The sequence below is a fragment of the Pseudorasbora parva genome, chromosome 4, assembly GCF_024679245.1.
Source record: "Pseudorasbora parva isolate DD20220531a chromosome 4, ASM2467924v1, whole genome shotgun sequence".
NCBI classification, from domain to species: Eukaryota; Metazoa; Chordata; class Actinopteri; order Cypriniformes; family Gobionidae; genus Pseudorasbora; species Pseudorasbora parva.
Genome location: NC_090175.1, coordinates 37,236,532 through 37,264,383, shown reverse-complemented (window position 1 = coordinate 37,264,383; position 27,852 = coordinate 37,236,532). Strand labels below are relative to the sequence as shown.

Sequence of the window (27,852 nt, the reverse complement as noted above, 5' to 3'; positions counted from 1 at the left end):
TTTTTTAGTCAGTAAGTTTTCTTGTTCCATATTATTATTTAACCCTAATTCCAAAATAAGTTGCAAACAAACATTTATATATATATATATATATATATATATATATATATATATATATATATATATATATATATATATATATATATATATATATATATATATATATATATATATATATATATATATATAATATCTCAATCAATGATTATGCTGTTAATTTAACTGACCTCATTTCAACCTCGCTTCAAATGAATGTTCTGAGCTACTGCTCTGACATATGGCTGTCGAACACATGGTGTGGAATGTTAGGCAAGTGCTAGTAAATGAATGTGCACAGAACAATCTCTAACACAAGTTACAACAGCCCTGTGATAGGGTGGGACTGTCTTAAACTTTCGCTTCAGCATGAAAAGCTCCATGGACACTCCTTTTGGCCTGCAGGGTGTGAAACCCAACCCATTCTCAAAGGAGAGTCAATCACAAAGGGACTCCAGACAAATAGTCCAGCCCGGACCACTATCGCATTACTGAGTGATGACCTTGTAAAAAAAGACAATTTTGCCATATCTCGGTTGTTAAACTTTGAGAAAAAAATGTCCCCCTGTATGGGAACAGGTGCTCTTATGAGGTCCTGTGAGTTTTGGTGTGACTACAAACACATGGAACCTGTTTGTCAGTGGTGTGGCATGACAGTTAAAGGGTGACGTCATTTCAGACCTGCTTTTATAGGATGTGACAAGCATTGGCGATCAGATAAACATCAGTTTCTCAGTCCTAAGCAGGCAAAAAAGGATATGTGTTGTGAGACTGTCTTTTTGAATTATATGTTTACCTTAAATATTCTTTTCTGTGGTTTGTAATTTCCCAGGAAGTAGATTTAAGTATTGAATTAACATAATTAACTAAATGACCATAATTGGATAACTGCTGTTAATCTGAGGTAAACACAGATCCGGTGTGCTCAACATGAGTGACTTCATTCTCATACACCCACATGCTAGATCATTACTAAGATTAGACATCTGTGCTTCTCAGTCAGGAAAGTCATTTCCTAATATCTGTAGAAGGCCTCTGTCCCAGTTTTGTCCCAGTATCTCCTCTGATCTCTTTGAAAAAGTAGAACAAAATCAAGAATCCAGTGTAGCTTCCTCTCCAGAGGCTTTCTGTGTCCACCCTTCTCTCACACTGATAAATGAGTGTATGTGCAATATGGGTCACGTTTTTCTGATAACAGAACGCTTACCCTAGTAATTTCCTGTGAGCGTACTGCATCTGGACCTCCTCTAAAAAATGTTTTTTTTTGTGTGTTTTTTTTCAGTCCAGGCATCACTTTGAGAAATGCCAAGTAAGCTGCTTTTTATTGCAATACATGACCAAGTTTTATCTGAAGCTCAATTTAATTGTAGCATTTCAACAGTATAACTGAATGTGATTTGTGTCTAGTCAAATGGATCACTTGGTAAAGGTCAGGCATGTGGCGTAATGCAGATTAATAGTCACTATAGCCAGGTTCATATGCTTAACAGTAGATGTCTTGTCCACTTGTCATTTACACACACTGGTACATTGTTTGTGCATTGATGCACAGTTGCAGTATGTGTCTGAAACTGAAGATGGTTGCCTTTAGGGGTGTAACGATTCATCTATTACATCGATGTATCGATTTATATTCCTATGATACAACAACATCGATCTGTGCTTGATAAGTTGGCCTTCCGGACGACATATTCGATCTAATATTGTTTTAAAAGGTAGTCAATCGATTGTATCAATAATAGGAAATGGCGCATTTGATTTAAGCATGTCAGACTTTATATGGATGTTTTTTCTTAGCACTTTTAATGATAAAGGCATTAAATGTTGCCCAGTCTGCCTATATGTGACGTCAGCCACGCGCCAGCAGCAGCGCAAAGAAAACAAAACAGCAATGAACGAGAAATTATCAAGCCACCATTGCGGTCCAGTGTGAGAAGACATTTTGGCTTTAGTAAAGACGGAGATGTTCTAAAGAAGTCACTCGCTGTTTGTAGTAGTAGCAGGTTCAGCCGCTGCTCATTCAACCTGAAGAGATGTTGGTTGCACTTAATTTTTTTGATATTAATATTGTAATATTTTTATTGTGAAAAACAAGCAGAAGTAGCAGTAGTAGTATGTTGGTTGCACTTACTGTACTTGTTGAAAATGAGAGCAGAAAAGGTTAACTTCCTGTTAATTTAACCTAAACTGTTGGTTGCACTTTATTCAAATAAAATGTGAACACATTTGCCATTAATTGTTCACTTGTTTTATATCCATAATTAATTCAAGTGCATTATAAATAAAATCTATTATTATTATTATTATGATTATTATACCTGATTCCCTTAAAAGAAAAAACAGGAATCTATAGGAAACTTCACCTGCACTTATTTATTTCAGTCACTGATTTAAATTTTTGGCTAAAAAGTTATTGAATCGATTTCAAGTCACTGAATCCTTTCAGATCATATTGTTCTAAATGAACCAATATCGTCCTTGAATCGTATCGACAACCTCAAATCGTGATATGAATCGAATCGTTGTTAAACCAAATTGTTACACCCCTAGTTGCCTTGTTATTGATCTAAATTACATGAATATTATAAACACATCATGTAAGGGAACTTCCAAAGGCATCATAATCTCATGTTTAATGATCTACAACAAATTTAAGTAAATTCATTTTTTTTGTCATTCACACTTGCGAAATCTGAGGCTATGTGTACATTATTCTGGATACATTTAATTTCTTTGTTCTTATGTTTCAAGCTTAAGGCAGCATTTGCTCACAAAGGCCCCTCACAAAACTGATTTCGTACAGACTTCAGAGGCAGTGTAACAGTTTAATGAGCTACACTCTATACGGCAAAAGAAAGTGAGCTTTGGTGAGATCTAAACAAATATTTAATTACTACAGATGTAATTTCTCGCAAGAAATGACATCAGAAGTGGAAAACATTGCTCAATATGTACATTTACACACTAACTGACCAGCAACCGCAACTTTTAGACGTCATCTTTATTTTTCTAGCTCAGCTGTCACCGAATGGAATGAACAGGATAGCAAAGGCAGCAAAGGCTTCATCTATGTTGCCTTAAAATCGATCAGATAAAGGTCTCTCAGGAGGCAGGAAGTGAAGCTAACATTGGATCTTGATGTCTTCCTATGTGTAAATTTGTTTGCTGAAGGCAGCATTTTCCAGTTTTCGTGTTGCAGCCCGAGTCTTTACTAACAATTTGTTGAGAAAAATCAGGTGTGTTTGATTAGGTAGACAGTGCTGGGGTTGATCGTGGACCATGATTGGAAACCACTGCTAAAACGCAATGTAAAATGTGTCAGTTCCTGTTGCAAATATAACTAATGAATATTGGCCATGACTATTCAGGCCAGGCCAAAAAAACAAAAAAAAAAAGAGTTTGGGGCAAATGGGACATTTATGTTTGTTTTGCCATGAAGTATTTTGTCTCCAATGACACACTGTTCAACAAATAATCAAAAGCATCGCAATTTAGCATGGCAAAGGACTTTTGATTAGACTGAGCAAATTTGATTAAATCAGATTTAATTTATTACTGTGATGCAAAAAGCTTTCAGCAGGCATTTCTAAACATCAGAGGGCCACAGTCTGGAGTGCCACTTGATCCTTTAGAATAAATTCTAATATTCTGATTTCATGCTCTAGATATACTGCATGACTTGTCCTATAGACAATGGATTTACAAAGGAAGGAAAAAATAATTCCCAGCAGTTTAACCATATCTTTTAAAGCTGCATTTATTGATTGGTATTTAAAAGTAACTTTTATTTTAGATTTTATGCAGTTGCACTTTGGAGGTTTTCACAGACACTAGTTCCCTCTATCCCTTTCTCCCCCTCTCTGCATTTCTGAATTCCCACCTCCTCTTCTTGTGTCTTCCTCATTCTCATTCCCGCTCTTCTGCAGTAGCCTACCGTTCTAAAGCTCTTTGTCACTGCTCTGATCCATCTAGCCATTTCCTGGCCCTGCTTGTCTCACTCGCACTGCTCTCACTAGCACAGCTAAGCAGTTCTTCCCTTTTTTATCATCTTTTCAGAGCCCCCTTTGACTAGATCTCAGTCTACACGTCTCAGAAGAGCTCCTGAACCCTCTGAAGATGTGGATGTTTTATGTCTTACGAAAAACGTTGTCCCCAGCAGCAGCTTTCAGCAGTAGCCTGACTGAGGTAGGTGGAAATTCATAATCCATTCTGACTGTCTCCCCTCTGGGTTTCTGTGCAATAGTGAGAGTTGACAGCCCCACGTGTAACCAAAAATATGTGTATCTGCCTATTTTTGTTACATTTATATTTTATATTTAGCTTTCTGCACGGATTGGTTCTAATTCATAATGGGTAATGGATTCTGTCTGCTGATTGGCTGGTTAGTGTTGTGTAAAGATTCAATTGTGGTGTGTGATGCACTCATTTAGGGTCCTGCTCGGAGTGGCCCAAAATAACAAGTGCCAAATGGGAGTAATTGACACCATTGACAAGTATATAAAACAGTGTTAGTCAGCATATGGCTGGTAACATTTTTATTAATTCTAACAATTCAATGTTGTGAGAACGTCGCTTGGAACAGACAGTTGTCACGGAAGTTTAACCCTTGCGACTTTAAATTTTCAGGAAAGCCATTTTTCAGACCGCATACGAATACTGAATTGAGCTCTCTTTCACATCTTCTGCGCTTAAAAGGACCAATTCACACATAAACACACCTTTCCAAATTGGGAAATAAAATGTTGTTTGCAGTATCAGTATTTTGGATACTTGCAGGTCTTAAAGTGACAGCAGCCTAATAGTCTTGCCGCTGTTGGTGTCATTAATGAAACCACAATAGACAAAGAGAAAATCTGAATAATTTTTATTTTTATTTTATTTTATTTTAATAAGGCTTAATATGTTTAATGTATTTAGTGAAGACTATGCAGCCAGTGATATTTTACATTTGATTACTGTCGCTGTCAAATTTTTGTCATTAATACCTGTTTTTACTCTTTCATGGGCAGTAAAACATATTTATGGCTGGTAAATTTTCTTTAGTCACCAGCCATTGGCAGGTTTGGCAAAAAGTTTTAGGCACTGGGTTTACACATGCTGATGCTGAGATGGAGAACACTTCTTAAACTTGATCAGTTTGACCATTGTTATTAGGAATAATAATGTTTTTCATAGTGTTGCATTTAGCATGGCATCATTATTTATTTATAGGAAAAAAAACAAAACAAAAAAATGGTCAAATGGTTAAAAGTTTAAACAGCATCCCAGCCAGCACCCCAGCATGCATCTCATCAGTTTGAGATAATTACTTAATGTTTTATGATTTTACACTGCATTCCTGGAGGTGCGATCTTTCTTTAGATAGAAAGATCTCCAGACAACATGGATTATGAAGAATGCCATTGTTTATGCCTTTGCTCATCTTTTACAACACACACACACACACACACACACACACACACACACACACACACACACACACACACACACACACACACACACACACACACACACACACACACACACACAAAATCTATAGATAATACTCCCCCACATGCATTTTTGACTAGAGACAAAGATTATCTTTGTGTCCATCTATAATCACTGGTACTTGCACATGCATTTGGTTTAAGCCAATAGCTGCTATCTAAATGCTTAAGGCTGTGGGTCTGCTTATTGATTTGATAAAAATAGCTTGGCAGTATGCAGTATTGCTACAATTTCTTTTTTAGGAAGCATTACATAAGCCGTAACATGTATGATATTGCATAACACAACGCTCACATCCACATGTTGTTAATTAGCATCTATAAGTTATGGCAGCATAAAGAAGTCGCTCTTTTGTTTAGGCAGCCACATTATCCCAGCAAATCCCACTTGGAAGGCTTTGGTTTTCTAAAGATGACACAATGCTGTTGCCAAGACATCTACTGAAAGCGATGCACATTTAAAACGGACCGCAGCATAATGGTTCTCTGATGTTACTATTAGTGTTTGGTTTGTGCTGTGCCAGTACTTCGTCCCGCACCAGGACTCCAAGTATTTTATTTTATTTTATTTTATTTTATTTTATTTTATTTTATTTTATTTTATTTTATTTTATTTTATTTTATTTTATTTTATTTTATTTTATTTTATTTTATTTTATTTTATTTTATTTTATTTTATTTTATTTTATTTTATTTTATTTATTATTTATTTGTATTTATTGATCTCTTTATTAATTAATAATCAAATAAATAAATAAATTAGTTAATTACCGTTTACTTTTTTATTTAAAAAAATATATATAAATATTTATTAAATATGTATTCTTTATTTGACGTCTTTTTTAATTTCTAAATGTATTAATACTGTTCAATTAATTTTTTTAATACATTTTTTATCAGGCATTTTAATAATCTTGCTTGCGATTTGTATTCATCTGCAGGTAATCAGTGTCTAATACAACCATGCAGTTATCCACGTTAAGTTAGAATTTGGCATCAGCTCTATCCTTCAACCTGAACATGGTGGTTTAGTCCGGCTGTGAGGGCACAAAAATGACATCCATGCTTGTAGATGGGAACCAAGGTACCCAGACACTGGTCCTGAAAGGAGTGGACCCTGAAACATGCATGATCGTGTTCAAAAACCACTGGGCGCAGGTATGCATGATCTTTTTCCTCATGTGCTCTGCGTAAATATAAACAACACTCTTTTCAACTATGAAATGCTATTTCTCTTCTGTTTTATGTACACATGGTGCTATTGTTGGCAAAATATTTTTTTTTAAAACGTCATTGTGACCTCCATATGAGTGGCATATTTTCTTAAAATAATATGCAAAGGAACTCTGAAGGGGAGATTATTTTACAATGCAGTATATAACTGATAGACCGAAAATAACCATTACTACCTGCTATACAGCCTGGTTGCTTGCTTTTGATTTTGTGTATGATTAGATGATTTGTATAAATGCAAATCTTTTTTTACAAATAAGTTGTTTGTTGAAAAGTGTTCAAACCCTTCAAAAAGTTATATTATGTAAGTATTTTTTTACTTTTTTTTTTTTAACTTTTGAGTTTTGTAGCATCATGATAAAATAAAACACAATTTAAAAATAACATATTTCCATTTAAATGGTATTATTGTGTATATAATGAAATATTATATTTCTGACCATTTAAAATAATTTAATTTAATTGGATTAGACTGGTCTTAGAACAGGCTATCCTGTTGTGACGTTACACTGTGAATAAGGTTCCTGACCTCTCCTGTTGATTCAGCAGAATGCTCCAGAACATAGGAGGCATTGTTTGGGTACAGAAGACAAGTTCAGGCCATTAGAGAAACTATAAAGACAGAAACTTGGGTGGTTTTCTGAACGCAAGCTAGTATGATTGGTAATGGCATATCAAATCATTTGAATATTTTTGTACTCAGTTGCATTAGTTAACACTTTCACTCTTTCACCTCTTCCTGCTTACTTAGCATTGATGAGTGATAAACTTTAAGAGCTCTGTTGCCATTGCTTGCACTTCCTCTTCCTGCAGCCTTCAGGTTGTTCCTTTGCTCTGTAAATAACAAAATCTCAGTTTGACACACCTGACTCTGAGTTTTGTTGCAATGGTAATAGATAAGCACAAAGATAGGGGGCTCATTGTTTCAGTTGATCATTGGTACTTGCCAATGATCATTGAGCAGCTTTCACTACTTCTGATTTAATAAGCAAACATATTCCAGTATTAATAATAACCATGAATTTGACTGTTCCCTCCAGCTTGAACGACCTCTAATCTCTTGACATTTTCTCAGGTGGTGAAGATTCTAGAGAAGCATGACCCGTTGCGCAGTAATGTTGGTGGTCTGGGTGGAAGTCACAGTCTTGGTGGGGGTGGTGGACCTGGCAGCTTCCGTTTTGGTCCAATCCCTGGTGACGAGGCCAGCGCTGTGCAGAACTATGTAGAGCACATGCTCTTCCTCCTCATGGAAGAGGAGTGTGGTCAAAATGGAGCCATGGGGCCCATCCTGGAGTTTGTGGTGATGGAGAACGTGTTGGAGAGACTTTTTATCTGGAGCCTGAGGCGAGAATTCACAGATGAAATGAAAATAGAGCAATTGAAGATGTATGAGATGCTGATCGGACAAGCAAGGCAGCCATTACTTCATCATAAACCTGTACTAAAGCCCTTGATGATGCTCCTATCGTCCTGCTCAGACTCCCCGTCGGGTCCACGCTCTTCCACTGTGGAGACAGAACTCGTACTGCTTCTGAACCAGCTGTGCTGTGTCCTGGCTAAAGACCCATCAGTCCTGGAGCTGTTTTTCCATACAAGCGAGGACCAAGGAGCTGCTAATTTCCTCATCTTCTCCTTACTCATCCCTTTCATACACAGGGAAGGGTCAGTTGGACAGCAGGCCAGGGATGCACTTCTGCTCATCATGGCTCTCTCTGCTGAAAACCATGTTGTGGCCAAACACATTGCAGAGAACACCTATTTCTGTCCGGTATGAGCCTATTATTGTAGGTCTTCCTATTCTGTATAGTCTTTCTCTCTCTTTAAGCTACTTGGATAATCGTGGGCACTTCTGGGCAGAATCCAAGTTACTTGCTTTGCTGGGCTTACTTTATTTAATGCTGTGCATTGCCTAAATTACCATTTAATTAAATAGTCTTTAGGGACCTTGGTGCATAAAAAGGAATTTCCATTTGGCTTTCATTCCCCTTTCACATGTTCATCATACTATATTGAATCCCAATGTCCCAATTAAAGCCTTGTTAATACTGTCAGTCCAAATCATATCTTGTGTATATTCAATTTGAATCCAAATATATTTAGCCAGTGTACGACAAAAAAAAAAAAAAAACATTACATCATTAAACTGTTTTTACAAATCTGTTTTTAAGCCACATTCATATATGGTTTGAAATTCTCAGATTGGATTCTTACAAACACAGTTGGTTATATCTTAAGTGAATGTAAACAGTTGGAAAAAAATAGCATGTGTATCATTATATTTGATCAATGCATTTGGTCTTAGATAGCAGCAGATATTTATACACTGTAAAAAAAGGCAAATTTTGAACTTTTGCAGTACAATCGACTTGGATGTTTATTTCAACTTAAATGATGTTAAACTGACTTAAAAAAAATGTTACATCTTGTATAACTAATAAAAACAAGTTTAACATTTCTTAACTTATTTTGATTAGTTAAAACAATGTAAAAACATATGTTGTCATAACTTATTGAACATATAATTTTTTACAGTGTAGGCTGCTGTCACTTAATGTCATTAATGTTAATCACAAAACAAACACAGCTTTAACAAAGATTAATCTATATGTGACCCTGGACCACAAAACCAGTAATAAGTTGCACAGGTATATTCGTGGCAGTAGCCAACAATACATTGTATGGGTCAAACTGATTGATTTATTGTCTGGCTATCACCAGACTAAGCTCAATTTAAGATTGAACATTGGTCTGGAGAATCTGCTATGTATTTTCTACTGCAGAAGAGGTGTGATAAATGAGCATTATTCAAAAGATTGTACACAATTGGATAGGGGCTTAATCAACAGGCAACGATCCATCGCTTCTCTATCCTTCATCATGTCAAACCCGCCAATAGCGCACCAGGCGGATAAGCCAGTCTGTAATCGGTTCCCGCAAAAGTGTAATAGAAGCAGGATAAATTAATGTACAGGTTATCTGACTGAGTTGCAGGGCGAAATCGAATCACCGGCAGATCAGGGTTTACCCAGTCTAATTGATTTTTCTTTTATGCCAAAAATCATTAGGATATTAATTAAAGATTATGTTTCATGAAGATATTTAATAAATGTATCGTAATTATATCAAACATTCCTATCGTAAATATATCAAACATTTATTATTTATGTAATTATCACAGTTATTACATTTATATTATTGTATTAAATATATATTTTATTACATTTGTCTTTTTTTGTGATTGGTCAAATCGTTTTTTTGCACTGTAAAAAAATATTGCTGGTTTTTGTTGGTTTAACTTAAAAAAAGTAAGTAACCTGGTTGCCTTAATTTTGAGTTTATTGAAATTAAAAATTTGAGTTGATACAAAGAAGGAAATTTGTTTAATAAATAGAAACTCAAAATATTATTGTATCTGAACCACATAAAAAAATGATAAATCATGAAAATAGCACTATTTGGCATGTTTCACTGCATCATCAGAAATAAAACACAAACAATTACCCAATATGCTTACAAAATCTTTTAATAATCTTTTAATAAAGGTTGTCGAATCTCAAAAAATGTTCATTGTATCAACTTAAAACTTTAATTTCAATGAACTCAAAATTTTAAGGCAACCAGGTAACTTTTTTTCTAAATAATTTTTTACAGTGTGGGGGGTTTTCTCTTACTTTAATTATTATTTACAGAATTAAATGAATAACTTATATTTAAAGGTGTTAACTGTATTAAGCTTACACTGCAAAGTGAGAGCTTACAAAGTATGAAATTAATTACAATAATTTGGGACAATTATTTAGTGCACAAACAGGTATGACAATGCCCTTTATTCGGCAAAGCCCTAAAATAGACTAATAATCATCATAATCTGTTAATTGTAAGACCATTATTCGTCACCCAAATTTTATAATCATGACATCCCTAGTGTGTGTGGACAGTCAATCATTTAGAGATACACAAAACATAAATAATTCTATTTGGACTGTCAGGGTGAACTGAACATTGCCCAAGATGCATGTTATAGCGGTTTGTTTGTTTGTATTGGATATTTAATTGTACATGCTCATTTGCCCTGTTTTTATAATTTAGATTACTTTTGCTGTCATCATGCTCACATAAAATGATCTTTAAAAACATTTAATAACAATGCTAAATGTAATCTTTAGTACATTTCAAAGTGAGAATGCATGTTGAGATGCCTAAATTCACTTTTCAAATGTTTCATCCATAACACAGCTCATTAACTTGGGCCAGTTAAACATAACAGAACAAAATAAAAACTGGAACTGAATGTACACATACTGTATGTGTCCTCCTCATCATCACTATAAACTAACAGATATGCTCATTATAACTTGGCCTGAGCATGATTAACGCTTTTGAGTCATTTTTTTCTGGCTGTTTATGAAATCACAATGAATTCTAGTCAAGGAACAGTGTAGACAGTCAAAATGGTTAAATCTTTCATGAATGGATGGATTTGTTTCTGAATATTATAAACAAAATTCCTTTTAGAAAATCTGCCTCTGTGGGCCCTGTCAGGGCATCCAGCAGCACAGTATGTGCTTATGTAAAGTCATTAGAGATAATTGCATAATCAGTTACACCATGGATGAGTACCCTTCTTACTAAAATGACATCACCCTCAACCTCAATAGAATTTGGCAGCAGATATGGACTCTCAGCCCGTTGTGACCTCACATGATCTGCCAGTGAATGAAGCCAGAAAGCATGCAACTAAAGATTGTTGTGCTATTACATAATGATTGTCTTTCTTCAAATGTTCACATGTTGTATCTTGAATTTCGGCTATTAAATGTGCTTAATATTCATACATTATAAACCTGGCATCACTAAAGCAATAGTGTTGATCAACCCCGGTCATTTTTATGTTTGCAGATGAATGAAATGGAGTAACACATGTAATGTTTTTTTTTCATTTAAAGGTTTTGGCTACAGGTTTGAGTGGGCTTTACTCGTCTTTACCTACCAAGTTAGATGTACCAAATGAGGAGTGGCACTGTTTGCACCGTGAAGACTGGCAGCAACTGCCCGCTCTTGTGCAGTTTCTTAACTCCCTAGAGTTCTGCAACGCTGTCATACAGGTTTGTGCTAGTGCTATTACATTTCTGCTGCACTACTGCATTGTTGTTCATAGCAACTTCTTGCAGTCTTGCTCCTGGTTAATTTCCTGCAGAGTTTAGCTCCAGCACACCTTCCTGGAAGATTCTAGTGATCATTAGGGGTGGGAATCTTTTACCATCTCACGATTATTGAGGCCACGATTCCATTCATAATTGATTTTCGATTCAAAACGATTCGATTTTTATCCATAATGATTTCTAATCGGGTTTCTGATCATGATCTACACTCATCTTTAATAAGAGCTAAACTTGGCTTGAAGATGGCCCTACCCAGCTAACAATTTTAGGTTATAAGAACGTTTCCCTAACGTTCCTATTAAGTTATAAAACGTTTTTGAATGTTTTAGGAACGTTGAAATGTCCAGTTTGTGGAACGTTGTATTAACGTTCTCATTAGGTAATACGAATGTTAAATAACGTTCTTATAAGGGTGTGGAGTATGATCAAATAAAATATTCCTGTTTTCTCCTTTAATGTACTTGCTTTTGTTTATTGACATCTTGTTCTTTCTTAAAAAAAGCTAAAACCACTTTTATAATTGACTTTTATATTTATATTACATTTATATTTAATACATAATTAGTTTACTAGACTTTTTTTTTGATTGTAAAAAAAGTAATATGTACACGAAAATAGCATTTAAGTGTCATTAAGTTGTCTCTGGATATACAAATTATGTATCTGAAGTTTGAGAAAAAAGCTGTATGACTAATTTGTAATGATTAATACTTTTTTAATGTAGTAACGTTTTTAAAACGTTCCACTAACAATGTAAGAATAAAGTTTTATAGCTAACGTTTTTAGAACATTACTCAATAGCAAATAACGTTGGCACAATGTTCTAATAACGTTACTGCAAGAACATTTTTTGATAACTTTGAGAGAACTTTCAGAGAACGTTATCCAACGTTCTGAGAACGTTCCCTGTTAGCTGGCTCACCCCTGGGCTATATTTGTATAATCAATTTAGAATCAGACAAGACTTCAGAAAGAATGAAGTTTATGTCCGGAGACAAAGGTTGATCTTTTAAATAAACATTATTGTAGGTCCCTTATCTTTATGTGCCAAGTTAAAGAAAGAAAAACAAACAAAAAAACATTTACATTGTGAATGTATCTCATTTTAGCCTTGCATTGTGTGCAGGTTGCCCATTCTTCCATCAGAGACCAGCTGGTTGGCTACATCCATAATGGTTTTCTGGTACCTGTTCTAGCACCGGCTTTACACAAGGTTAGTTGGGCATGAGCAATTTGGTTTTTTTTCTAGATCTGACAGCTGATATAAATAAGATTTGGTTTCAAGCAATCTAATCTTCTGTAGCTGACACTTGAAGAGGTGATGACCACAACAGCATACCTGGACCTGTTTATACGCAGTGTTTCTGAACCTGCATTACTGCACACCTTCCTCCGCTTCATCCTGCTCCATCGCCATGACAGTGTGCATATTTTAGACACACTAGTCAGCCGCATCAATACTCCCTTTCAGGTAAATACAATTTTATCCTGTATGTTAGCCATTTACATTAAATGATCTAAAAAAAAAACAGTAAGGCAAGGCCAGTTTATTTATATAACACATTTCATACACAATGGCAATTCAAAGTGCTTTACATAGAAATTAATTAAAATAGTGATAACATATGCATAAGAAATAAGAATATAATTTGTAAGAATTAAAATAGATAATAATAATAATAAATAAAACAGTTGATGGTGATAAATGGATCTCTATCTGCCCAATTCTCTAAATTTGGGTACCCCATCCCTGAGAATGGGCAACTACTACTGGTGCTGGTCATATAATTAGAATATCTTCAAGACGTTTAATTATTTCACTAATTCCATTCAAAAAGTAACACTTGTATATTGTATTCATTTATTACACATAGACTGAAATATTTTAAATGTTTATTTCTTTTAATTTTGATGATTCTAGCTGACAACTAAGGAAAATCCCAAATTCAGTATCTCAGAAAATTTGAATATTATGAAAAGGGTCAATATTGAAGACGCCTGGTGCCACACTCTAATCAGCTAATTAACTCAAAACAGATGCGAAGGCCTTTAAATGGTCTCTCAGTCTAGTTCTGTAGGCTACGCAATCATGGGGAAGACTGCTGACTTGACAGTTGTCCAAAAGACTATTGTTGACACCCTGCACAAGGAGGGTAAGAAACGAAAGGTCATTGCAAACGAGGCTGGCTGTTCACAGAGCTGTGTCCATGCACATTAATAGAGAGGCAAAGGGAAGGAAAAGATGTGGTAGAAAAAAAGTGTACAAGCAATAGGGATAACTGCACCCTGGAGCGGATTGTGAAACAAAACCCATTCAAAATGTGGGGGAGATTCACAAAGAGTGGACTGCACCTGGAACCACTGTGAACAGATGTATGCAAGACATGGGTTTCAGCTGTTGCATTCTTTGTGTCAAGTCACTCTCGAACAACAGACAGCATCAGAAGTGTCTCGCCTGGGCTAAAGACAAAAACGATTGCTGAGTGGTTATGTTCTCTGTTGATAGTAAATTTTGCATTTTCTTTGGAAATCAGAGTCCTAGAGTCTGGAGAAAGAGAGGAGAGGGACACAATCAATGTTGGGATTGGTCAATGATGGTTTGGGGTGCCATGTCATCTGCTGGTGTAGGTCCACTGTGTTTTCTTAGGTCAAGGGTCACCACAGCCGGATACCAGGAATTTTTAGAGCACTTCATGCTTCCCGGTTCCCGCTGTAGACCAACTTTATGGAGATGCAGATTTAACTTTCCAACAGGACTTGGCACCTGCACATAGTGTCAAACAACCAGTACCTGGTTTAAACTAACCTTAGTTTCCTCAGTTATAATCATTAAAATAAAAATAAATAAACATTAGAAATATATCAGTCTGGGTGTGATGAATGCATATAATATACAAGTTTCACTTTTGAATGGAATTAGTGAAAACATTTGTGAAATTAATGAAATCTACTTTTTGAAGATATCCTTCAATATGTATCTTATATGTTATTCCAAACCCAAAAGACTTTTGTTCATTTTTGAAACTGAAATTAAGAATTTTTTATAAAACCTGAGAGATTATTGTTCTGCCATTAAATATCATTCCACCAAAATGTTCAAGTTTTATAGGGTTCATAAGACATAATAAAAGTTATCCATATAAATCAAGCTGTTTAGTCAAAGTCTTCTGAAGAGACATAATCAATTTATATAATAAACAGATTTAAGTTATGGTTTTATTCACAATTATACAAATTGAATGATACACATGCACAGCAGGTAGGTAAATGACTTGTACTGTAATTGCAATATATATATGAATGACATGAAGGTTACTAAATTATGATTTTTGGACTCACAGCAAGATGGTCCCTGGTTCAAGCCCTGGCTGACCTAGGAGTCCTCTCTGTGTTGGGTTTACATGTTCTCCTCGTGTCAGCATGGGTTTTTTCTGGGTACTCCGGTTTCCCCCACGGTCCAAAATATATGCAAGTTAGGAGTAAAAATTGCCCGTGTGAGATTGTTGGTATGTGAGAGCCCTGTGATGGGCCGTGCATCTGTGCAGGGTGCTTTCCCCTGCCTCTGGCCTAAGAACCTGAGATAAGTTCCAGCCTATGAGCCTAGAAGGTCATATAAGGATAAAAGAATGAATGATGAATCCCTGTTAGAAGTGGTTGATAGATTGGATAGAAAAACGAAGGTCAAGGTTATCCAATTGCAGATTCTTTATAATACATAAGACTAATATTTGAAGTCAAATATTAGTTTTCACAGCATGTATAATCAAATAAAACACCCTACAGCACTGAGCCTCAAGCATCCTGTTATCCACGATAAAGTCAACTTTTATCCAAGATTAATAAGAAATCATGTTTTACATCAATTTGATTTGGTTTTAAACATTTAGTGTCTTCGTTAAGCTGTTTTGTTTGTTTAGTAGTGTGTTTTAAAGGCTGTACTTTTGTTCCAGCTTGGCACCGTATCTCTGGCTCTGTTCCGCACTCTCATTGGCTTATATTGTGAGGATGTCATGCTCCAGTTGATTTTCAAGTGAGTATACTTCTGCAGACCCTTCATTATTATTTACTCAGTTCTATTTCTGAGAAAATTAGCATTTAAAGTGCATTTATTGTGGCTCTATAAGTAGTCTCTCTCCTTCACCTCCATAGGTACCTGATCCCCTGTAACCATATGATGTTGAGTCAGCGTAGAGTCCTGCGAGAGAGGGACTGTTACTCCGTATCGGCTGCCAAGTTTCTAGCCCTTACACCCTCCTGCTGCTCTCCAGAGATCATCCCCCCTCCCCTTAGACAACTGGATTCCATCCTGTGGTCAAAAGTCACTGATGACTCCCATACAGGAACAATAGGTATAATGTAGTTTCATTACATCCTATGGAACCTTTTGTCATTTAAGGTTGTAGGGTGTATACTATGCAATTGTAATATCAAAACATTTAAAATCTTATAACCTAGATCATGGGTGACATATCTTGCTCCTGGCATGGGGGGCACTGTCCTGTTATTTAGCTTCAACCCCAATTAAACACATCGGAATCAGCTAATTTAAGGTCTACGGGATGACTAGAAACTTCCAGACAGATGTATTTGGACAAGTTGGAGCTGAACTGTCCATGGCATTGGTCCTCCAGGCACAAGAAGTGGACACTCTTGTCCCAGATTAATGCATAGGAATTGTTAAAGGTGTTTTAAAAAAAAGTATTTTCGGGTTTCATTGTCAAAAGTGAGGCAATATGATTTCATGCATCTTTTTATCTTGGTCTTTACAAAACTATGTGCTGAAAATTTGTTGACTAACTTGATCAAAATTGATTCAGATTACTGGACTCCAGTTGCTCTGTGGGCTGTTTGTAGACTAAAATGCCATTCATGTCTCGGTGACTTCCGTCTTATGGATTAAATCTGCAACATGCTTCACTGCATCAACTTTATTTCTTCATTCCAGACTATGTAATCCTCTTATGTCTGTGCTTGTTATTAAAGTATTTACAAGCTGATACAAATTCCAGAGCACTACTTTTGTTAGGATCAGTATTTGTGCAAAAAGAGGTCATGAAATGTAATGAGATGGGTGTCAACAACATTTTTAAAGGGGTGATGAATTGGGAAATCAACTTTCCTTTGAGCCTTTGATATATAAAAGGTCATGGTAATATAAGAATATCCTGTAAGTTTCCAGAGCTGAAAGCTTGCTTGTTAGTAAAAGCAAAGCTTTTATAGACACCAGGCCCAGAAAACGAGGCTCTCAAATAAATGACTTATTAGAATGGTGAAACGCCGCCTCTATGTGTACGCTATTTCTGTAGCCCCGCCCACCGACTCGTGGAGCTGTTTGCGTTACCGAGCAATAAACACGCTGAAAATAGCAAGATAATCGTTTGTAAAAAAGACACAGGTTGACACTGGATTTGCAGACATACGACAGGAATGGTGCAGCACACTTATGTGAGTAAAACATGTTTTTTATATGCGATAGTAATATCCACCGATCGGGCGGGCCAAGTAATTAAAAAAAATCAATTGTGGGTGGATGAGAGAGAAATCATTATGTTTGTTTGATAAATATGTTTTGAGAGTGAGCCTCGTCAGAGAATTATTCCGGCCACTTTCAAAACCATCCCTCCCTCATGTGAACTGACAGGGGAGCATAAGCTCATTAAATATGTACATCTTATCCAATCCTAGCCGTGGGCGTTCACTTCTAAGTCTTCAGTGCAGCAAGCCCATCAAAACAGAGTGTTTTGGAGAGAGCCTCAAAACCAGTGTAGAAAATAGCCTATTACTTATTCATTAGGATGTTTTTGAATTTAAAAAACATGCGAATGTCATAAGTTGACCTTAGATAACGGTATAAAAAAGGCAGTTCATTACATCTTTAATATGCTTGTATATCTTCCTCTAGAATCAAAGGAGGTCCTATTAGAGGAGGACGACTCCGGTAACACTTGTGTCATTGGCTCAGAGATCTACCTGGATGTCAGTTACCTGCACTACTTGTGCGATGCACAAAACAGCATCAGTCACTGTATGCAAGCGTGCCGTGTGTGGTCCGCCCCATACGACGGTGAGAACCCTCCTCCAGAAGAATACCAGCGTAGTACCTTGGAAGAAGCAGGTAAGACTCGACCACCAGTTACCAGCAGGAAAACCCCAAATCAGATTCAACACTCAGGTCCACCCGTCAAAGATGTCACTGCTACTCCTGGATTGCTGGAGCTGGAGTGGGATGATAGTTATGATGCTTGTCCAACACAATTGCACCCAGAGGAAGATCAGGAGACTCGTCCCACCCCGGAAGAACCCCCAAAGCACATTCAAGAACTAAGGAGAACTGCTATTATGATTGTGAAGGGCTCTTACATTGAAGAGTCTGAGTTCCAGAATGATGTTATGGTCTATGATCTAGTAGCTCAGAAGGATGCCCATGACTCTAGTAACAACCATCATGTCTTATCCAGACCTACTGAACCAGCAGAGCAGGAGGTGTTAGACGGAACTGTTCAAAATATCACACATTCAGAATCTTCAATGAGCAATGGCTTGAGCTCCCCAGTAGATGGAAAAGAAAGTCAAAAGAGAGGGTCACAATCAGACCACATGTCAATGAGTCCAGAAGGGGGGGACCTCATGGCCCAGTATGAGGAACTGATTAGAACTCTGGGTGCACAGCCTAGTAGTCCAGCAAAAGCAGACTGTGAACTCAAGAGTCCTACAGACCTCCTTAATGATGAGGAAGATGAAATGGACTTTAAGTCTTTCTCACCAGAGACACCAGAGGCAGAAAAGTTATCATCTCCTTTTGGGACCAAACCTCGCAGTGGGAGTAAGGGCCATGCTGCGCCTTTTACAGGTCAGAAAACATTTATATTTTGCTAAATCCTTGGAATTATTTTACATTGTTTTTCATGCACTGTTTCATCCCAGAGGCTGAGTTCGAAATTGCCCCACTATACACTTAGGCAGTGCACTTTTTGAGATGACGATCATTTGTAGTGGTGTCCAAAACTATAGTAGACATTATTATTAAGTGCACTTATTCAATTCCATAATGCACTTTAATAACTGATGTACATTCAGACCGTGTCTCACAAGATGATGTCGTCCACAGCACATCCAGCACACACACTGTGTTTAAATTTGCTCACTTGTTTTCATTCACTCATTCAGTGGACTAATATAGGGAATAGTTAATGAGGGCTTATGGTGTGATTTCAGATACAGCCAGGGTCAATTGTTTTTTTCTATGCCCAAATTAAACACCTGAACCAGCTAAACAAGTACTGTATTAGACATGGAATACTACATTACTACATTAATGTATATTATATTACGGGGCTGTTGAATGCTTGAATCTGATTGGCTGATGAACGTTCTGAAGTGTGCAATTATTTTCTGGGAAATGCACAGCGAACGTAGTTCCAGGCAGTTCTTTTTTTTTACTGCATTACAGTTCCATATCACTTTGCATAGTTAACTGAAATTACAGGACTAAAAAAAACAAAATAATAAAGCAACTTAAAGGCTACACATGATATTTTTTTCACTAGCGAGGTAATAACAGCGCTGTTTAGAGATACACAGAGGGAGCCTAATTCCCACAAGCTCTCTCTCTCTCTCTCTCTCTCTCTCTCTCTCTCTCTCTCTCTCTCTCTCTCTCTCTCTCTCTCTCTCTCTCTCTATCTCTCTAATAACTTCATTAATAACTGCATTAGAATGCTATCAACGGCTCAAGCCTCCGTTACCAGCTTTAAAATGACGTTTCGGAACTAGCATAAGAGCCGTTGGATGAGACGCGGAAGTAATCACCACCTCGGGTTTGCATTATTTTTCTAATAATTCAACGGCCCGTTGTCAATTATTCCTTACTTGTCTGCTTAATTTTAAAAATTCTATGAAACAGTATACTATAATTTCAACTGTTATATAAACAACCCAAACATTTTACATTTGCATGGCAATTAAATCAAAGTACGATTTTGAAAGATTGCAACAAATGTTGATTTTACGATTTTTACTTGAAATGGAAGGTCAAGTTGAGTATCTCATGAAGTGTGAACTCAGTTCTGGCCCCCATGAACTACTATGCAGAGTTTTGGAATTATATAATGTTTGCTTCAGTTTAATGATATTTTGGTTTGTGGTGATCTGGCTGATTTATTTGATTTTCGCTCTTGTCTCTTTTAGGGCCGTTTGTGAGTGTACTGCTGTCTCGTCTAGAAAACTTGCAAAATAACTCTCTCCATGTGAACTTGCTTCTGACCGGCATCCTGGCTCAGTTAGCTGCTTACCCTCAGCCCTTGCTACGCTCCTTCCTTCTCAACACAAATATGGTGTTCCAGCCCAGTGTCCGCTCACTATACCAGGTATCTGATCTACTTGTATACACATCTCTGTTCTTAGTACAGTAAGGAAAGTTTTGTGGCATTAGACTGTTTTTTTTTATTTTTTAGATTGAATATATTTACAATTTGGATTTAGCCCACATTCATATGTGGAAATAAACATGAATCTGATTTTTGATTGGTCAGGTCTGAATGAATGCTGTTTTTAAGTCATACTAACTTAATATTCATTGTCATTGCTTGCTTAATTTAAGTGTAGAAGATAGAATGTCACTAAACATCAGGTTCAATACAATTAAGCTCAGTACATTTCTTTAACTCAGATTAACATACTAGATGAATGTTTTATACAAAAAAAATAAAGTTCTGTTACTCTCCAAAGGGGGCAGGACTTTGTTAGGGGCGTGGTTATGGGGGATTATTTAGTCAATAATTCAAGAAGGTACATATTTTAAAGCTCTTTCTAACTTTTACTCAGCTTTAAAACATAGTTCTTTAAACTTTAGTTTAACGATAGCATTTGTTATAATAAGGGTTTATTCACTTCTTTGTAGCAAGACCTTTACCATGCAGGCCAATGTTAACTTTTTTCTTTCTTTTTTATAATCCACAGCATTTGTTATGAAACATAGCAACACAGTTAGAAACTATAGCTACAACATGCCACAGGTGTAATATACATATTTAGTGAAAAATCTATTCCCTTAACTGATTATCTATTATAAATTCTACAACCATTAAAACTTTACCACAATAAATACTTTAGAAAGGGATAAATTCTAATAAATGTGGTCTTCATGAGTTTAAAAAGCTTGCAGGATGATGTTTTCCCCTCTTTTCATCAGTTATTTTAGGGGCTTCTTTAGATCTTGTTCTACTTTGAACAAGTAGTGTAGTCTGTAGTGTTTTACTACATTCTCAATAGAATTCAAATGGGTCGCACATTTTATCATCAGCGTCGCAAAGGAACGGCTCGTGCAAATCTGAACACTTTTAGAGCACGCTGGTGAACGCTACAGTGATTCACACGCAGCTTAATTAAACAATTGGGCTTCAGTCGCAGTCATATTGAACAGACAATTGATCCGTTATAAAAGCGAGAAGTAGCGGTATACGCAAGAAAAAGTGCAGGTACGCTTGAGAGTAAAAGGTTGAAGTGCCTGGTTCGAGGACTGGTTTTATGTATGCAGGTCAGTTTAGAAATGTCACCTGTTCAGACCAATGTCTAATGTGGGGCACATTTAAGAGCTCATGTGAACATTGCTTCAGATTTGGGGGATAAAAAAATTGGATTTGGACCACATTCAGCTGTGTTGTGAATGTAGCCTTTGTCTCTTTAACTCTAATATTATATGGATTGTCAGTGGCGCATCTCGATGTCATTAAAAGCAGGTATAAAATGCATGGGGCAATAGTGAAAGCAGATGCTTTCTCAACCCATTACAAAAGCTTTTTTCTTGTTATTCTACATCACACTGCATTGATCAGCATGTCTTTGAGAGGCATGCGTTAGATCTGTCGCTTCATTGGGATATCAGCAGACACACAGATGTGCTTCCACACAAAGCCTTGACCTTGTTTAAGGGCCTGTTCTCACCAACACAAATGCTTGGCAAAAATCTGGTCTAGTTTTCTCATGCAAATCTGTCTAATCAATGAGAGAATTTTATTTATATATTTTTTTTTAGAAGAAAAAGAAGAACTTAATGAAAATCTAAATGAAGTCTCTGACAGTAGGTGCCACTTATGGAAAAGCAGAAATATGGTGCTGGACAAGGGCAGCGAAGCAGAGCTTTCCACTTCTGAGACCCGCTTGTCATGAAGAAGTTAAACTGTATTTAAGTGTTTCCAAACAGCCAAGTTTTTTGTATTCGCTGTGGTGTTCATCAAACACCAATTATATGAGTACTAAGACAAGAGAGCCAGTTCTGAATGTATTCTATTCACTGACGCTTGGCAAAATAGTCTGTTCGTGAGCACCACCAAGTTGCAGATTTATGATTAACAGCAGAGGTTCTCAGCAATGTGACCAAAAACACAAATCTTATTGGCTGGCCAGATTTTTCGCAGTGTGATGGAAATGCACTAGAACAAGAAAAACCTGTTTGCATTTGAATGTTCTTGTTGGTCTAAACAGACAAATTAACATTAGTCTTGGTGTGAAAAGACCTTTATACTTTGTTTTGAGATTTAGTTTTAAGTGATCTAGTCACTTGTAAATGAATTTCAAGGGGAGGGTCTCTGACAAAGTGCGCCTTTTCTCCTAAATATACTACACAAGTATAATATGTCAAGCAGAAATCTTCTTGAAGTACCGGTACCTGAATTTACAGAACTTCAGATGTGCTTCACATGATTGGAGTCACTGCATGTTGATAACAGACATAATGAAGATATTTCATGAGGTGGAACTATTTCCATCTGTATACAGCACTGTCAAGTTGTGATGGATCACCTGAAATGGATCTTAATACCAGGTGTAAGCTTGGTCATGAATACATGGTATCAAGAGGAATGTAGATTTTGTTTATTCGTTCTCCCTACTTGACTTTCCATTTCCATTTTGTAGGTGCTGGCTTCAGTGAAGAACCAGATAGAGAAGTGGTCAGCGAATAATAAAGACTTCCCTGAGCTCCTCACAGCTGCTCAACACTGCTTATTGGCCAGAGAGAGTTCACTAAGAGGTCAGAGTATGTTCATATCCTTTTAGTCTAATTTTTTATTTAATACATGATGTATCAAAAATTTATAAAACTAAACTGTTTTAAGGATGATCAATATGTGCATGTTTCATAAACATGACCCAGAGTGGTTGTCTGCTCCTGGTTCCAGGCTGTTTTCATGGAGATACATCATAATATAAGAAACATCATTATTGCATACATCATAATATAATATAATATGTAGTGTCACTTGTATTTTATATATATATTTTGAACATTTATTTTGAATCATGACTAATTGATTGCCCAGCACTACATATATTATATTATGATGTGTGTATATATATATATAGCAATAATATAAATTTGCTGTCCAATCTATTAATTGCATCCAAAATAAAAAATGTTATGTACAAACTTTTATTTTGGAGGTGATTTTATTTAATTTGACAGCACAAAATAATATATTACATTAACACACCGTGTTTTACTCTGAATCAAATTTATTCAATTTTTTTTATTTAATATTGAAGTCATTTTTTTTTAGTTTCAGCTGCTGTATTTTCTATGGCAATATAAACCGCTACATCATCTTTATTTGACTTGTTCAGCTACTCATCCTTTTATAGTTTTGAATAATAGACGCTTTGAGAATGTTTGTGTATTGTACAATTACTTTTTTTCTTCTTCCAATTTGAATCTAGACTCTCAGAATCAACAGGCTGGAGATTGGCTGCATGGTTCTGAAGCAGACCGAATTAGGAAGAACCAAATCCAACCTAAAACTGTGGTTCCCCTAAACAAAACTGAAGTATATGCCGCGGTTCTTTTCACAGAGTTTCTAAAAGAACTGGCAGCCTTTGCACAAGAACACTCCATCCACTCTCATCTTCCCAAGGAGCAGTAGCCTTTAATTATGTGTTTGATTGTTAATGTTTCATGAAACTCTTGACATTTCGAAGGAATTTTAGTCAAACACACTTTAACCTCTAAATTAATTTGGAGGTTTATTTTACATTATTTTTAATATATTTTCTTTTTCATGGGGGATTCTTTCAGCATGTTTTTGTCTGCTGTGTGAATAGCTTTTGTACTTCCATAATTTATTTATGCATTACCAAGCCTCATTTCCCAAGAACCAGAGTTACAGCACAAATTATCACTCATAAAACCAGCATCACCTGGCATAAGGCAGTGAATTTATGTGCCTTCACTTCATAAAAGTGACTTACAAACACAAAAGGCTGGGCAAAACATAAATGAAACTTCAGCCCAAAACCAAAGCATGACAGCCATTGAGTCATTGAGTAATAAGAGGTGACGGGGCATTAGACATTCATAACATCACTGGACGACTGAATGCTCTGCATACTGTTTAATGATGCTGATGTCTTTTGCTGGATTGTTCTCCTGATGGCCTTATACTAATAGTGCCTTTTCCTTTAGTCCTTCATTTTCAAAATTGCCTGTACAGTTTTCTATACAGTAAACACTTTGTAAACCTGGTCACTGGCCGTTTTATACAACTGACCAAATGACCTGTAGATTTGTTGAATTTTTAGAAACAATTCTTAACAGTTGTTCTGGTTCCTTGTAGAGCATCACTGATATTAACTTAGTACCTTTCAGATTTTACGAAGTTGTTAACAAACATGTTTAAAACTAGCAATGCACTTACTTATTATTTAGAATGAGGTCTTTGGTAAGATATTCCCTACTAGATGTTCAAAAATGGTTGTTTTTTAAATAAATAAATATATAGTTTTATTCTGCAAGGGTGCCTTAAAGGTGTAATATTTATGAGGATCTATTGACAGGAATGCAATATAATATACTTAACTGTTTTCAGTGGTGTATAAAGGCCTTGCACAATGAACCGTTGTATTTTTATTACATTAGAATGAGCCATTTCTATCTACATACACCACCCTTATTGTGAAAAATCGTAATTTCGCACAGTCATGTTTCTACAGTAGCCCTAAACAGACAAACTGCTCTTTAGAGCGCTAGCTACTCTCTGCTGTCTCAGACGAGAACATCTTTGTCCTGATTCGGCCACCGTAACTTCTCTGTGTGCTTAGAAAGGGAGGGGTGAACGGTTGCAATTCGCAACCTCACCGCTGAATGTTGCTAAAATTTACACAGTGCACCTTTAAATGAATCATAATTGACAGTAAAGACTTAAATGACACATTTTAAATTCATCAATTCTTCAAATAATCCTCGGTTTTCATGGAAATATTAAGCAGAGCAACTTATCAATATCGATAATAATAGTTACTTTCGCACAAAATCAAAATATTACAATATTTTTTGTTACTTGAGCACAAAATCAAAATATTATAATATTTTTTGAAGGATCATGTGACACTAAGTTATTCCTGTAAAGGCAAAGCTGGTTTCTCATCATTATAACTCCAGTCTTAATTTTGCAAATGTAATTAAAATAAAAAACTATTGTAATAATATTTCACAATATTTTTTTTCTCCCTGTATTTTTGATCAAATATATTTGGTGTTGGTGAGTAGAAGACTTCTTTCAAAACTTAAAAACAACAACTTTTGTACAATAGTGTTACAACTATTTTAGAGTAACATCAAATCCACAAAAGTGCCTCTTTTTAATTTTTATTTTGAATCCCCATGACTTTGTTTGCATGGCCTGCAAAATCAAAATGGTCATGAATAACACTGACTTCACTGAAACGCAATCAGAGAGACTATGCATAATGTACATCACATATTTTAAATATATAAAAGAAAGCAATTGATATACAATTCCAGTGTGTATATACAACACTCAATATGCAAAAAGAGAAAGTGTCCTTTACTATAAAAGTTGCCTTGATTTGAAAGTATTTTTTTAATGTCCAGGTGTCATGTTATAAATATCAGAACATGATAAACATGCTCAATAAGAACAAATGTATATTGAAACTCTGGAAGTTCACCTGATTCCTGAGCACATTTGTTTTTAGTACAAACTGTAGTTACACAGACTTTGTGAACGGACCATAAGCAGTTGATTATGAACACTGGTGGTTATGCTTTAAATAGTTTTATGAAGCAAGTACATTTTTAAATGTATAGTTTTGACATATTATTTGATGAAATGCCTTAAACACATTCAGTGGTCTTTCTTAAGGTAGATGTTTTGCTTTCTCCCTTGAACATATGTCAATCAAAACCTGATTACCAAACATCCTGTAGCACAATGTAGCTTGTCAATCCAAAGATATTTATGTACAAGGGATAGAATTAAATTAAATTGCCTTTACTGGTAGTAAGCATTACTTAAATTGTACAGTGTCTGTATGCCTTGAAATGCTGAATCTGTAGAAATGTCACCAGCTCATTTTCACCTTCTCCCGTTTTATTTTCGAATGGGAAACTTTTTCTGTGTGTCAAATGACAATAGTTTCTATGTCAGAAATGTAAGGCATGACAACTTGAATAAAGATGTCTCTTGTCCACTACCAGAACTTATAACTGTCATATGACTTATGGCAATAACATTGTCAATCTTTTATGCTTTAACTGAGATGAACTTTTCTGCTGCATTAGTTTTTTTTTTTTTTTACAGCTCCATGTCTAATACAACTATAATCACAGACACTGAAGATCACTCACATTCTCTCAATTCAAATGATGTGATTTTTATAGAGTATAAAATAAATAGATAAAATATTTATACAATCTTAACCTACTGTATATAAAACATGTTAATGAGTGCCTACCAAATAATGCTAATGTAAATATCTGAAGTGTTGGCATCAAATGTTTGCATTGTAATTTATTGTGTTAACATTGACCTACTACATGTACAGCTCTAGGTGTGGTTGCATCTATGGTAATATTAGCTCATGAATACTGTTGACACAATTTAATACACAATTTAGACCTTTTATTGAGGTCACTATAACATGTTATAATTTTATAATGTTCATTATAATTTTACATATTTAATATACTATTGAAAAAATATTTAAACCTAATCATATCTGTAGTATTGCAAGAAACCACTACGCCACAAACTGGTTAGTAGCGAGGAAGACAGGAGGTAGACTTCAAATAATAGATGGGTTTACTTCAAATAATAATCAGTAACATAGGAGAACATCAAACAACTAGGTAACACAAACATAAGAACAGACAGGGAGTGTAGGGAAGTGAGTCAATATAAAGGGAGTGCTGACGTTCAGGTGTGGGCCAGGGAGAATCATGAGAAATGGGGTCTAGGACAGGCGTGACTTGCAACGTTACCTTCCTCACCAGGTAGACGCATCGTCGCACCTTAGATGTAACAATCGGGGAGGGGGTATGGGAGCCCTGGAGACCTACACACAGGTGAAGGGGAGATGCAGGTCTCCAGGGTGAAACTAGGGCGGCCTTGGCGGATCTTAAATAGAGCTCGTGGAGAGCTGGAGAGGGCTCGAAGAGACTTGGAGAGAGCTCAAAGAAAGCTGGAGAGGGATTGTGGAGACTTGGAGAGAGCTCGAGGAAAGCTGGAGCGGGCTCTAGAAGAGCTGGAGAGGGCTCGAAGAGACTTGGAGAGAGCTCAAAGAAAGCTGGAGAGGGATTGTGGAGACTTGGAGAGGGCTCGTGGAGACTTGGAGAGAGCTCGAGGAAAGCTGGAGCGGGCTCTAGAAGAGCTGGAGAGGGCTTGTGGAGACTTGGAGAGAGCTCGAGGAAAGCTGGAGCGGGCTCTGGAAGAGCTGAAGAGGGCTCGAAGAGACTTGGAGAGAGCTCAAAGAAAGCTGGAGAGGGCTTGTGGAGACTTGGAGAGAGCTCGAGGAAAGCTGGAGCGGGCTCTAGAAGAGCTGGACAGGGCTCGAAGAGACTTGGAGAGAGCTCGAGGAAAGGGAGAGGGCTCGAAGAGACTTGGAGAGAGCACGAGGAAAGCTGGAGCGGCTCTAGAAAAGCTGGA

At 36.3% G+C, this 27,852-nt stretch overlaps 1 protein-coding gene across 2 annotated transcripts in view; it reads left to right on the top strand.

Annotated features, from left to right (window-relative positions):
• The window catches only part of fhip1aa (FHF complex subunit HOOK interacting protein 1Aa), a 39,538-nt gene extending 13,137 nt beyond the window's left edge, over window positions 1-26,401 (top strand). The window contains exons 2-14 of one of the 2 annotated variants that reach the window (XM_067441671.1): window positions 4,093-4,221; window positions 5,886-6,006; window positions 6,467-6,683; window positions 7,834-8,526; window positions 11,705-11,863; window positions 13,047-13,133; window positions 13,224-13,391; window positions 15,871-15,950; window positions 16,070-16,269; window positions 17,823-18,770; window positions 20,105-20,283; window positions 22,832-22,946; window positions 23,630-26,401. In XM_067441671.1, coding sequence (XP_067297772.1) covers window positions 6,579-6,683; window positions 7,834-8,526; window positions 11,705-11,863; window positions 13,047-13,133; window positions 13,224-13,391; window positions 15,871-15,950; window positions 16,070-16,269; window positions 17,823-18,770; window positions 20,105-20,283; window positions 22,832-22,946; window positions 23,630-23,832 — 2,937 coding nt within the window. In that variant the 5' untranslated portion in view covers window positions 4,093-4,221; window positions 5,886-6,006; window positions 6,467-6,578 and the 3' untranslated portion in view covers window positions 23,833-26,401. The remainder of the gene's footprint in view (window positions 1-4,092; window positions 4,222-5,885; window positions 6,007-6,466; window positions 6,684-7,833; window positions 8,527-11,704; window positions 11,864-13,046; window positions 13,134-13,223; window positions 13,392-15,870; window positions 15,951-16,069; window positions 16,270-17,822; window positions 18,771-20,104; window positions 20,284-22,831; window positions 22,947-23,629) is intronic. The other variant, XM_067441670.1, reaches the window with a different exon arrangement.
• The last annotated feature ends 1,451 nt before the right edge of the window (window positions 26,402-27,852 follow it).